The sequence below is a fragment of the Camelus bactrianus genome, chromosome 15, assembly GCF_048773025.1.
Source record: "Camelus bactrianus isolate YW-2024 breed Bactrian camel chromosome 15, ASM4877302v1, whole genome shotgun sequence".
Taxonomy (NCBI): domain Eukaryota; kingdom Metazoa; phylum Chordata; class Mammalia; order Artiodactyla; family Camelidae; genus Camelus; species Camelus bactrianus.
In genome coordinates this window covers 44,307,232-44,321,072 of record NC_133553.1, presented here as the reverse complement: position 1 = coordinate 44,321,072, position 13,841 = coordinate 44,307,232, and the positions used below count along the sequence as shown (strand labels likewise).

Below are 13,841 nucleotides of genomic sequence, written 5' to 3'. Positions count from 1 at the left end.
TAGGATGTTTCTTCCCACTAAGTCAGTGATGTTTCTGAGATCAGAACGCTCACTGTTAATTTAAAGGGAGCTCTTTCTCCACAGCACACAGGCACGACGCCTGTCTAAGACTGGTTCCTTGGAGGCATGCTGAAAATTCTGTTTTCAGGGGTATTGGAACCACATGCACTGTGACTAGTTTAGGAAGTCTTATTTCATTGCAATAGCCAGCTAGTTTGCTATCCACTCGGATACCACTCATCAATCGTGGTATTCTTGGGTTAGTGTGTGTATTTGAAGCTGAGTGCGTGGCATGTTAGAGTCAACATATGTTATAGTGGAAGGAAGAACACAGAATAAATTACTTTCCTGTTTAATAACAGCAATTATGCTTACTCCTAACTGAATCTGGATAGCAGGTACACAAATCTATATGAGTTAGAAGGCTTCTTAAAGGCTATTCCACCTTGGAAATGATCTTGGTTATTACTAACTCATACAGTTTTGGCCTGCTATTTGATAGAGTATCTCCTTACATTTGCCTGTTCTTCAAAAAGTTTTACCCAAAATAAGTACATCAATCACCAGAGGTGCTGATTTAAAATGCAGGTTACTAAGCCCCATTCCAGACCCAATCATTCAGGGTCTCTGGATGTAGGGACTCAGGAATGTGCGTTTTAAATGAGGACTTCAGATGCTTCTTGTGCTGCACTATTAGAGTAAAAAGATGACACCTGTGAAAGTGAACCCACTTCCAGTTTCCTACCAAATGCAGCTGAGGACTCCTTAGAGAAGGACCATGTCTAATATAAACGCTTAACCTTATACTCACAACTGTTACTACTAACTGTTCTGCTTTCGTATTCCTGGAAACAAGCAGGAACTTATCAATGCTGAACCGGGTATACACTACTTAAACATGTTACAGGTAAGCAGTGCAAAGTTCTTTTTATTTAAAAAAATATATTACATGTAATTATACAATTTTTTTCCCTTTTAAGAGACTTAAAAGTATCCAGGGAGTTGCACTAATATAAGAAATTCCACTTTTCCTTTAACAAATTACACATCTAAACTTTCCTCGCTTGTTACTATAATAGTTAATAAAAAAATATTACTTGTATTTGAGGAAAAGGAAATAAACACACCATAGTTGAATGAGGTTCAAGAATCAAGCTCAGTTTGTTTCCAAGACTTGGAAGAACTTCTTTTGTACTGTTCCAGTTCCTAAAACAAAAGTATGTATTTCTTTAAAAAATTTTAAATTTAAACAGGCACCTTAAAACTGCCTTAGCATTTTTTGCTTATAACAGTGTATCCTTTATAGCATTATCATTCCCAAAACTTCTTGACAGTTGTTTTATAAATGATTATACTTAGGATTTATTTTCTAGAAATATAGAGTATTCAGAGTTTCTGTGTAGCATGAGCAGGAGAGATGAATTTAAAGTTTCAGACAGAATTATATACTATTTAGTACATATGAACTTTCAACTAAATGCATTTGTCATATTTCAAGTATATATAAGTGATCTTATCTTTAACGGTTTGCTGTTAACTTGTGTCAAACTGGCTGAAGTTAGCAAAGTATCAATATTTAAAACGTACATATGCTTTGATCCAGTGATTGTACCTTTAGAAATTTATCACGCAGAATGGCAGAGAAGAGCACAAGGGTGTAACAGGACACTCACTGTGCTGCACACAACTGGAAACAACTTAGGGATCTCCCATAAGTAAAGACTGATTAAATACATCAAAAGCAACAGTGGTCCTATGTGCCACATGAAAACGGCAAACAGGTGGGGAGAGGGCAGGATACTTCCATTTTCTACTTTATATACTTCTATGTCTTTTTTTTTCCCCCACAATGAGTATATGTTACTTTTACAATTCATAAAACAAAGATAAATTTTACTAGGGGTGGAAATCCTGCATGAGATGACTGACATGCAAAAGGGATCATCTAAGGGGTTGCCTCCTGGCCTCTTACACGTTGCTCAATGTCTAAGTAACTGTACAAAGTATGTTATTTCAGATAAGCAGAAAGTGGTTACGCTGCAAGATAAGGCAATCACTGCCCTTTGGCTAATGTCACTGAAGTTCATAGTTGCTAGGAAAAGACAATTCCATTCTCATTTTCAGAAAAATTGTAGATTGTCTCTTTCATATCTATACTCTAAGTTATTAAAATTTAAATATTGAAAGTTTCAAAACTGTATAAAGACTTTGGAAGAATTCTTAAAGTATTAATTCCAAAGAAGTCTTTATAGCTTGGTCTATTTTTTTCTAAAGAAGTTAACTCAGTTCATCAATTACCTTACCAGAAGCTTATGGTTTCAAAGATTACTGTTCATTTATGAGCTAGTAATCAGTTACCATAAACTTTGTCTTGAATTGGAAGTGTTCAATTATTTTTACCAATGGCAGTGGTGAGGACATTGCTTTGAGATTCTTGGCTAGCAGACTCTCCCTTCCAAAGACAGCAGAGAATGGGGCTGGTCGCACCAGCCATGCCAGAGGGAAGTTGAGTAACATGTGGTACAGAACTCACCTGTCCACTAGGTCTCCAGGATGTGCACAAGTGACCTCACAATTATATGATGGTACTTTTTCTTTACACTGCAAATCTTCATGGCCGCGTTAGTATTTTAAAAGAGAAAGCAAAACCAAGAAAGGTTTCCACCCTGCCTCTTGAAAGCCTCTAAAGTTTTCAAATATAAATGGGCCACAGTCTGATAATGCCTAAACAGCATCTTTAATTAAGAACACTAAGAACCTTTCCCCCTAAACATGCAAGTGTGTGTGTGTGTGTGTGTGTGTGTGTGTGTGTGTGTGTGTGTTTGAATTATAGGCCTAGGGATTATAAACAAGTTGATTTTTGAAAACAGGGATCCAAAATAGATACGTATGGTTGAGCAAGAAGACCTTAAAAATAATTGTTTGCCCAAACCTTTTCCTTTTTTTTTTATTTGACAATAAAAAGGTAGAAAAGAGGGAGAAGGGTTCAGCAAGTGCTTTCTATATTCATTTCCCTTAAAGTCAAGAATCCTTTAAAACTAGAGGGCTTTTAAAAAAAGTAACTACTGAGAAAGTATTTTCTGGTGCTCCTGTGAAGTCTGGCAAAGAGAGTTAATGAAGAAAGACACTTAGTCTGCAGGAAAGGTGAAAGGGGTCTTAAGACTGACCCTCAAACCCGTGAGGACTGACTGTGAGGATCCTCATGCATCTGTGGGGACCGGGAGCAAAAGGGATTCTGGGCAACTCCCCTAAATGACATGTTTTTCTACGAAGGACTTATAGTAAGGTATCATGGAATACTGCGGCTCAGTGTCTCCCCACTCTGGCGAGATTCTTTGACAGCTGTTATGGTTTAAGTGCAGTTCTTAGGGGCGGAGGAATGGACACGTCTTTCTTGCCTGATGATTCTACATGACTTGGGTCTTTTTGAAAGGCTTAAGCATTAGAGGAACTGAATGGAACTCATGAGTTAGACTCCCCATCTTGGAAGTGACGTGCTCTAATTTCACTGCCAAAGCTTATGGGCCCTGATCTTTCTGTTTGATTCCTGATTATTTAAGCCACTAATAATTGGGCTTAGGGATGGGGAGGGAGTCAAGAGGAGGATCACATCTGGTCTCAGACAGGCTCAGGGCCAGCCTTCCACCCATGCAATTGGGTTATATTTCAGTGAAACAGGATGTCATCTTTCCTCCTAAGAAGTACAAGAAGTAATTGGGTTAAAGGTATGCAGACAGGCACAGAGTATAGACTTCTTTAAGCATTTACAGGTTGCTTCTAGGTTAGGACATACTTTTGTGTAATTATGGAAAACCCTGAGTGAGAAATTTCTTTTATATGGATGGTTCTGATTTATTTTGATAAATCTAAAGACTATAATGCTATTTTCACTGAAAAATGTTATGTGGCAATAATCATATTAAAAGATCAAAAGGGCAGGCAGGCAATGTTAAGAAAGAGCTGTAGACCAGATTTTCACCTAATGCAGATTCTTTTATAGGTTGTGTTAATAAAACTGGCATTGACGGTCTTGCCCATATTAAAAATGAAAATGTTATTGTTAAATGTTTAGAGGGAAAGAGGGCTCTTTCAAAGTTAATCTATAGAGAATTTTCTCATACCTAAATCAGCTTCTGTGTGTACCAGTTGTCAACTGGAAAAAATGTAAGGCCCTGAAACTATTTTGGAAGAACATGAAAGAATATACAAATTTAAAATTTTGGCTATTAGAATGCCAACCTTTGGATGTGGAGATGAAATAACTGAGCATCAACTGGTAATCATAAGGGTGACTTTAAAGCAGAAGCACAAAATTATGTGATGGTACTACATGTGCAAACTGAATTCAATGCAATTCATCTACTAAAATACTATCAAAGAAACTGATTTAGAGGCAAAATTAGGAAATAATTTTTCGGGTGAGTTAAAAAAAATGTCAGGCAAGACAGTATAGTAATTAGTGAGGTACAAAGGTTGAGTGAAGAATGATACAGGTGTTGTGGGCTGCTTTCCAGTTTCACTCAAAATTTGTATGGTTTTAGGTCAGTTAGGGAAGATGAATTTGAATATGAAAACTCATGACACTCAGAAATACTTTTAATAATACCTATATGTATAAATGTAATAAAAGGGACCACTATATAATACAGATACTCTTATCAACAATGGCGGTTAGTCACTGACTCCTAGTTAAATATTAATTCAGAGATGATTTCCAACTAATCTCTAGAGCCAAGCTGCACACATAATAAGGGTTACATGAGGTCATTTTACTGATCCTACAACATGCCTTTCACTTTGCTACAGCTAAAAGCCCTCTAAATATTCATGACATGTTTTTCAAAAGTCTTCTGGACTATGTTCAAATAAAACATTGTTAATTCATTATAGGGCCCCTGAAAGTGAAAGGCTAGTGCTGAGAAAAAGACCCTGGTCACTGCTCATGGTGGTTGGTTGCATTCAGGTTACACTTGCAACAGTGTGATTGGCCAGGTGGCACAGCTCTGTAAATCCCACCTGAGAGGTGATGAGGGCACTCAGCTTACTGTGCTTACTGATGTAAGGTCACAGGCTGCATGCACAGAGTCTGTTTTCATCAAACTAAGAGGAGATCTTGGAAAAGCTAAATACTGGATCACGATGAATTTACCACCTTTTGCATTCTTACTTGTGTATCACAAACGGTGCTACCTGGGCATATATGGAATGCAGTCTCCACTTTTAACCACTTTCCTGAGAGATCCTGGGTTTTGTCAGCTGTGTTTGAGTGCTTTCAGACTGGGTCATCCTTAATTTTTCTGATACAAGAAAAGTATAGATACATCTAAATGTCCTAATTTTAAAAAACCTTTTAAGTAATCCCACAAACAAAAGGATATTACGGAAGTGTCTCCCCAGCAGTGAGGTAAAACTCATTACCCATCTTTAACATAAACTGGAAAATCCAAAATGGATATGTAAACATTAAGTCATCTCTGGATGACAGAATGATAGGTGATTTTTTAGTTCCTTCTTTCACTTAAATAGTACAAGAGAGGTACTATTTAAGTGAAAAAATTAAGGAAACAAATTGAGAAAAATTTATGGAATTCTAAGGATATTTCTGTGATAAAACTCAAGATGAAATAAAAGAAATGGTTTAGGGTAATACCTGATCCTTCTGAATTCTCATTTCATCAACTTCACTTTCAGCATACTGAGGGTCTTTTGCAGGGTCCTTGACGTCTTTTAGTGTGTTGGTACTCTGAAATCACAATTCTTCAAATCACTTTATGCCCATAAGCCAAAAAATGACTGTTATCAACCTCACTAGTCAACTTCCCGTTCCTCAGCTCACCAGCAAGGGCTGATCTTTGGATCTTTTATCATCACCAGTGAGGGCCATTTCAAACTCCACCATGTCCTCCCTCCTCCCTCTGCTTTCAGATGTTGTCTCTCCCTTTTGGAGCCAGAAAGCTCCGTTTGAAAGCAGAGTGAGAACTGTGTCTTACTCATTTTTTAAGCCCCACAGTGTGTCATATGCAATAGATTTTTAGCAAATGTTTAATTGACTTTTGAGCATGTGAATAGAAAACAAAGTCACCATAATAGGCCCACTGGGATATTTCCCAATAACTACTGAATAGTGCTGAAAATTCTTGCTTTAAAAGAATTAGAAAAATATACCTTTGGTGGAAAGAGCTTTCCATACACTTTCTTCCACAATTCCATTGGTGAATGGGCATGAAGCTTTCCAATGTCATTATCAGGAACAGGAGGAGATCCTAAAATTGAAAGTTTTACTCCAAATGGCTGCATTGATAAAACATTACAAACTCTACCAATAAAACAAATGATACCTATAAAAATATAAATCTTAGATCACTCATTTCTCCTCTCCCTAATATAGTCACTATTAAAATTTATCTAACCCAGTGTAGCAAGGCCCAGGGGGAAATTCTAGTACCAAAGAGGAGACAGAGTAATGAGTAATCTGTAATTCTCCTTCCTCACACTTAAACTGCTGCTCAGCAAAAATACGAAGTTTGATATTCTCATGTATTCATGAATTTGTAAGGAAACATATTCTTCTGTGCTGCTGAGTGCAAACTGGGACAGCTAATTTGGAGGATAATATGGCATTACTAAATATAATGGAAAATACTAGAAGATCATATTAAGTATCTTTCCATGGGCTTATTTGCCCTTTGTATATATTTTTTAGTGAAATGTCTGCCCATGTCTTTTGCATATTTTCTAACTGGATTTTTTCAAACTGTTAAGTTCCATATACTAGTCCTTTGTCAAATATGTAGTTTGAAGATACTTTCTCCCAGATTATAGCATCTTTTTATCCTTTTCACATGGGCTTTTAAGAGCAAAAGTTTTTCATTTTGATGAGGTCCAAGCTCCATGATTTTTAAAATTCAATCATTTTCAACCTTTTTTTTTATCTCCAACTACTTACATGGGCAAAAGATTTCCATCAGCACTACCTATCAGTACATACAGTGATTCTTACTGCTAATGAAATTAAGTTGGTACTAATAATAATTATAAAACTCAGTCTTTATAACTATTCATTAACAGCTCTATTCTTTTCATTCCAATTCAGTCTATAATCTCATGACAAAGATCTCCACATTTGAAGTCAAGTCAACTTTAGCTTGTAAGAGTAATGAGGGATGGGAAATAAAAACAAAAACTACTATCAGCATGTTAAAACCAAACTATGCCAACCCCGGAGTATAAAGAGTTGCTAGGCCTGAAAATGTCCACAATGAAAACAGCTTCTATGGGAAGGTAAGGAGCTTTACTATATAAACTTAAAATTCCTTTTGCTTCGTGAGCCTAGGGCATCTATAAATTCAGGAAGCACATCCCATTAGCTGAGGCAAGCTCTTCTCATACTCCAAAGTTAAGGCATAGCTAGTTAATACAACTGTGTTCTTTTTGGTTTATTCCATCATTTGAATTTCTTACATTTTTCATCATTGCCCATAATATATAGCTTTAAATTTCTTGACCACTCTATGCTTCTGGTTTTCTTTTAAACTCAAGGAGCTAAAATTTAAAAGTACCTGGAAATCAGTGGGGGAAAGAAAATACATGTACATTTTTCATCTTACATCTCTTCCATCACAAATATGTCAATGTGGTGCATTTTGCAATGAATACTGTGTATACAAGTAAATATATAAGAAACAGCAGCAATGGTAATGAAACCAGAAATGGTGGTATGTTGGAGATGAAGCGAACAGGGAGTAGGATAAAATCAATAAGCAATTAGAAAAAGACTGAACAAGCTTAATAAGTTCACCAACCTATATGACTTAAAGAATCCAATCCTGCTGTGATAAACAGTGGCTTATTCTGATCCACACATATTGATTTGCTACATGGATAAGAAGAAAAAAGAATCTAATTTAGTTTAGCAATCGAGTATCTTGTCACTCTCTACTGTAAATACAAGAACCAAGTTTTATGTCTAGCTATTGGTGAGAGCACTGCCCCAAATGAGTGAGTGAACATTAATGTAAGTGATTTCAAAAATTAAAGTATAGCATTAGTAAAGGTTTTATAGGAAAAAAAGTGACAGACCCAAATGACTTTAAATCAAACCCCCCAAAAGTAGCAGGGTTAAGAAAAATACATACTAAAATTAGAAATTCCATTTCTAATCAATATAAGAAAGTGGTAATAAAGAGGGAAAGCTGCTAAAATGAAAGAAAAGTAAGAGAAATCAGGGAAACAAGTATAGCAGTATCATTATTTTATTCTAGTCTAAGTATTTTTAACATTTTAGTTGTACAATTTGAGAAATATTTAAACAATGTAAGAAGCAAGAGATAGTATGAAATTATTTCTCTAAGAACAGCCATCTGGGGTACTTTCCTGGTCAAGAAACAAAAGCCTGGCGAGAACAATAACCAGATGAAAATACTGGCCAAAAAAATAATAAAATAAAAAGATATTTTAAAATACTTTAACAGTACCTTTTGTCAATGCCAAATGCCAACTGGTTAATAACTCCACGTATTTTTAGTAACAGAGCTTCTGATTTACTGGTAAACTAAAAAGAAAAAAAATCAGGAGAATAAATTATTTGCTCTGCTTTCAAATCAGTGAAACAGGTAAAATAAATATGGCTGTGAACAAGTACAGATTGCAGAGAGAATTACTATTTATTTGCCCAGCAAATACTTGTGTTTGAATAGGTACAACAAAACCTGAATAAAGGAAAAGAAAGAAATTTTGATAAATTTGTTTTAACTCACTCTTCAAACTTTATGAGTACATGATATTGAATGGATCTGTGTTTATACAGTAATCATTTCAGCTACTCCCACATATGGATCCTCCTCATTGCCAAAATGCAGTCTGGTTGGTTAAAAAATAGGTGGTATGCTTCATAAATAACTTTTCCATTCAAGGGCATACTGCTGCCTTCAAAGCAGTTAATGTGGAACTTGCAGACTGACTAGTCCAACAATATTGATACTCACTAAAACAATCTTTAAACTTTTCTTCTTGCCTTTGGAACCTGCAAAATAAGCTACTGAATATCCCAGTGGTGGTCTGTAACCAGGGTGACCATAACCAGAACGTTTTAGAGAATGAAACAGGGTGGGTACTAATTATTAAGCTGAGAAATCAGGTGAAAACCGAGACATTGTGGTTACCTTTCAAATCTTTTAAGGCTACATTTGTTTTCTGGAAATATGAAAAGTCACTCAACCAAATCAGAATGACTAAGATATATCAAAATTGGAAAAACAATCTTGAACCAAAATAAAATTAATTACAAGGCAGAGAGATCAATTTTCAGGATAAGATTCATTCTGGATTAAGAATAAGCTCCCAGGGGAAGTATTCCAAGGAGGACATTCATGTGAATATATAAGATATGATACATTTATTTTTAAAAATTGAAACAATTTTAATGCTTATAGTGAGATAATTTTTGTTCTGTTTTGTTTTTGTTGGGGAGAGGTAATTAGGTTGGTTGGTTGGTTGGTTGGTTGGTTGGTTGGTTGGTTGATTGATTGATTGATTGATTGATTTAATGGAGGTACTGGGGACTGAACCCAAGACCTCGTGCAGGCTAAGCTATAACTGAGCTATAACATCCCCCCAAGGTAATTTTTTAACAGGAAAACTTTAATTGAATTTTACAAACACAACTTACTATTATTATTATATTACGTATTATTTCCTATAAGGTGAGGGAAAAAACCTAACCACAAATATATTTCATAGGACTGTAGGCCTGGGAGGACATGAGAAGTCTCTAATTCGACCTTACCCAGCTGCTGCATCAGTCGTCTTGAAAACATCCTCCACCAATAACCGCAGAGCTTCTGCTCATAAACTCAGGGCCTGGGAACTCGTTATCTCCAAAAGCAACTCACTCCACTTTCAGATAATGGTAGTATTAGAAATTTATTTCTTAAATTTGAGCTAAACTCTACTGATTCCTTGTTCTCGACTCAGAGAGCAAGGAATGCATTTATTCCCTTTTCCATTGAACAGTCCTTCAAATATTTTAAAAGTGTTCATTGCATTCTAGATGCCAGACTATAATTTTATACTCTTCCTTATGTATCATAATTTTAAGTCCTATACCATCCTGGTGGCTCTCCACCAAATCTGGTCCTACTTATCAGTGTTTTTCTATTTTTGGTTTATTAACTTGATTAGGTTGCTCATACTACTGAATCAGTATTCTTGACTAAATGATTAAGGATCCACTACAGTGTTGGGAAAAACTGCTAAGTATCACTGAATCTCGTACAGCAGCACCCAGCTCTCTCCTTGGGACGGGCTGGAGGGTAAGAGCAGAGGTGAAACTGAAAGATGGGGCTGTGAGAACTTCGGCTGCTCTCTTCATGGTTTGGGGAGCTAGAAAAGCTTTGTGGTTCTCTTGGTAGCTCAGAAGTGCTCTTAGGTATAGCGCCAACCTCTCATCCCTCTGGCTTACTGATGCTGAGATGAAGGATTCTCAAATCCCTGCCCTGGTCCCCAGTCTTCTAGGGTCTTCTGAGCCATGGTTAATGGCAGGCCTGCTGTGGCCTGGGTTGACCTGACTTCTTTCAAATTTGTACCCATAAGACCAGATTAGGCCCTGACTGATCATCAAATGCGATCTGTTTCTAAAGAAAGATAGGGAGTTCCCTCAGTTAATTAACAAGAAGTAAATGTGGGGCCTTATCTAGTGGCCAAAATCAGAAACTACAAGGTCCACAGTCTTTGCTCCTGTCCCCTGGATGAGTCATTTACTTTAAATTCCCCTTACCTTTTCAAAATAATAAAGAATATTTCCAAAGTACTCTGTCAACTTAATACATAAGCAGATACAGTACAAACGTAAGAGGGGATGATTTTTAAGAAAATACATCATAAAATGTATTTGGAGTATTCTGAAAAGTATAACAAATTTTAAACATAGATCGTATTTATTACTTTTAGTTCTAACATACCAGCTGTGAAGGCTGGGGCCTAGGCCATGTTGTCTCCAGTTTCCTCTGAGCACTTTGATTTAGAGGGGAAAAGAGACCATTCAAATGGGAAGAAAGTATTTTTTTTTTTTAACGAAAATGTTTTTATATTTTATTGCATTAAAAGATATCCAGCAAAATTACCCTGCTGTGGAAGATAAGGCTAGCAGTAATTATAATAACCAACATTTGCTGAACAATACTGTGTGTCAGGCCCTGTGCTAAGCTTCCTCTTGTACACCCTCTATCAGTCCTCACAACCACCCTACAAGGAAGGCACTGTTTTTGTCCATTTTACCTGGAGGAGGCTGAGGCTTAATGAGATTGAGGAGTTGTCTGAGATCACACATCTAGTAAATGGTTGCCCTGAGTTTTGAACCCAGGCCAGCAGGACTCCTGAGTTCATATTTCTGACCTCTACAACAAACAGCATGTTTTTTAAGTTTAAAAAGGAACGTACTTTTAAAAGATTTTTTCTTTTTCTTTCACGAGAATACAGATTCTGATTCTTAAGGGGAAACTAAGAAGGCCATCTAGCAGACTGTGTTCTCTACACATACTACAGTCACTCTGTAACAAGGGGGTTGGGGGCAACGGAAAGGAAAGGAGGGGATGACAGGCATTAGTAAAAGCACTGGTACTCACGACTGTGCATCAAGTTGCTAACCTGCCCAAATCTGTTACTGTCCATTCAAGCCCAAAGGACAGGAAAAGTACAAACCATTAATGATGCTCCATAATAATGTGCAACAAATCGAAGTGTCTTGCATATGACCTTTCTCTTCTCAGAGTCAAAATCCTGAAGAAACATGATATTAAAAAGAAAAAAACAAGTTGAGAGAATGAGTATCTGCAGTAGGAAGGTGAAATTATTAAAGAAATAGATTTTCTTATTTGTTTGTTTTTGGGCACATACCTTGAGGGGCAGGATTCCACTACCTTGGTGTCTGTCTCTGCAGGGGGCGGAGCGACAGAGCTGCGACTATCAGACTTGCCCTTGTTTAAACACTTAGCTCAACAGAATTTAGATATAAGCACACATTTGATAGTGTGGAATACCCTAAGGATTCTCTGACAAGCAAAGATAAGAAGAAACCAGTTTTCTACTTCCTTCAGTTTAAAAGCTGGGGTGTAAGTCTCTCCCTCAGTGGCAGGGTTAACGATTCAGTTTCCAAATCTTCTACAGTATCCCCATTCTACTGCCTTATTCCCCCACTGTGTTTACTGTTCTTGACCTATTTTGTCTTTCCCAACTCTATTCTCTTTTCCAAAATCCTCTTTAAGATGTGTGACTCCTTGGTCTCTCCCTTCCAGAATCACTCCTCTCATTTCATCATTACTTCTGTTCCTCACCTATAAAGCTGAGGCGTGCGTGTACAACACACTCAACGAGAAGTGGAAGAGCTTACCTGGAAAATGTCGTATTTACTTCCAATTATGACCAGAGGAATTGGAAATGGGTCAATCAGTTCACGATCCTGTTAACAAACATATTTCATTGATTTATTAAAATTAATTGTTTTTATTACATATTCAGCAATTTCTACTTACTTCCACAAATACATCATTTCAAATCTTTTCATAGATGTTGACATTGTTTGCTTGACACAGAAGCTGTTCCGGTATTTAACTTTCACTTAACTAAGCTATACTTCTCAAGTATAAAACTAGAAATGACAATTCCCCAAATTACTGTGATAAATATTTTTCATGTTCTGCCCTTTTATTTTCTTATGTAACATGTCATCTTTCTGTTTAAAATTTTTTTTATTATTTTGTATTAACCATTGTTACAGTAACATTTATACTGCATATATGGGAACCATAAACTATCAGTTTTGTTCTGATGTCACCTTTGTAAAACACATTCATATAAACTCTAGGCAATATAAAATACTGCTCTTAGTTTTCTAGAAGATGACATTTATGACTGTATATAAAGGACTTATGTTACCATATTGCAATTTTATAATTTAATTAAGTGTCAGCTGAGAAAAAGATATTATGTGACAGACACTAAATGAATGTTAAGTACAGAGTGACGGTGAAGGCTAAAACTCCACTCCTTGCTTAAAATTGTAGCTTCATCTAGTCTTTGCCAGGTGACATTTGTACAATCTGGTTTTTTATCTTCATTTTACAGAGATTATAAAATCAGTATCAAACTCCTACTTTAAAACTCTATTCCTTTTGACTGGTGTAATATGCCATAACAATCACAGCAGATGTCTAACAAGAAGACATAAGAAATCTTTTCCTTGTTTTGCTCTTACTGAGGTTTTATTAAATTGCTATAATTTTCCAGTGAACAGGTTCATCTACATCAAGTGAATTTCAGCTCATGCGTAAAAATCCAAAGAAGTTGTTTGTGATGTTATCTTTAACTGCGTACGGGGCTAAGAATTCCAGGAATAACCCCAGCAGCAACTCACCGGATGGTCCTTCTGCATATTACTCCACATCTTCTGTCTCATTTCCGAAGCTGCTTTAGAATTTGTCTTCCCCAGTTTCATCATCATTTTATCTACATGAAGTTTTGTGGCTTGCAACAGATTTTCCATGGTGGGCCAAAGGTCATTCGGTTTTGAAAGATCCAAAACAAGAACAATAGAAAATGTCCTAAAGAAACAAAAAACACCTTTCAAAAAAAGACTCAAAATAATCACCGCCCTATTATACTGAAATTTATTTTCAAGGAATAACACTATAGTTTAAGGGAAAAAACTCAGCAATCTTCTAAGAAAAAAATTCAAAATTATAGCCTTACTTACTCCAGTGCTTTCGTCTAGTGATATTTAAGTGTTACAAACAATAGTGGCAGTGAAACTTTTGTTTGAACTAATAATAATCCAGTTCAAATAATCT

The 13,841-nt window shown here is 36.2% G+C and overlaps 1 protein-coding gene across 2 annotated transcripts in view; it reads right to left on the bottom strand.

The window, feature by feature from the left end:
* Positions 1-910: 910 nt before the first annotated feature.
* Positions 911-13,841, bottom strand: part of DYNC2LI1 (dynein cytoplasmic 2 light intermediate chain 1) — a 34,314-nt gene continuing 21,383 nt past the window's right edge. Inside the window, exons 6-14 of one of the 2 annotated variants that reach the window (XM_010967716.3) lie at positions 13,409-13,595; positions 12,386-12,454; positions 11,698-11,775; positions 8,475-8,551; positions 7,803-7,873; positions 6,166-6,263; positions 5,651-5,743; positions 2,534-2,609; positions 911-1,206 (exon numbers count right to left, since the gene is read on the bottom strand). In XM_010967716.3, the coding sequence (XP_010966018.2) occupies positions 2,541-2,609; positions 5,651-5,743; positions 6,166-6,263; positions 7,803-7,873; positions 8,475-8,551; positions 11,698-11,775; positions 12,386-12,454; positions 13,409-13,595 (742 nt within the window). In that variant the 3' untranslated portion in view covers positions 911-1,206; positions 2,534-2,540. The remainder of the gene's footprint in view (positions 1,207-2,533; positions 2,610-5,650; positions 5,744-6,165; positions 6,264-7,802; positions 7,874-8,474; positions 8,552-11,697; positions 11,776-12,385; positions 12,455-13,408; positions 13,596-13,841) is intronic. The other variant, XM_010967717.3, reaches the window with a different exon arrangement.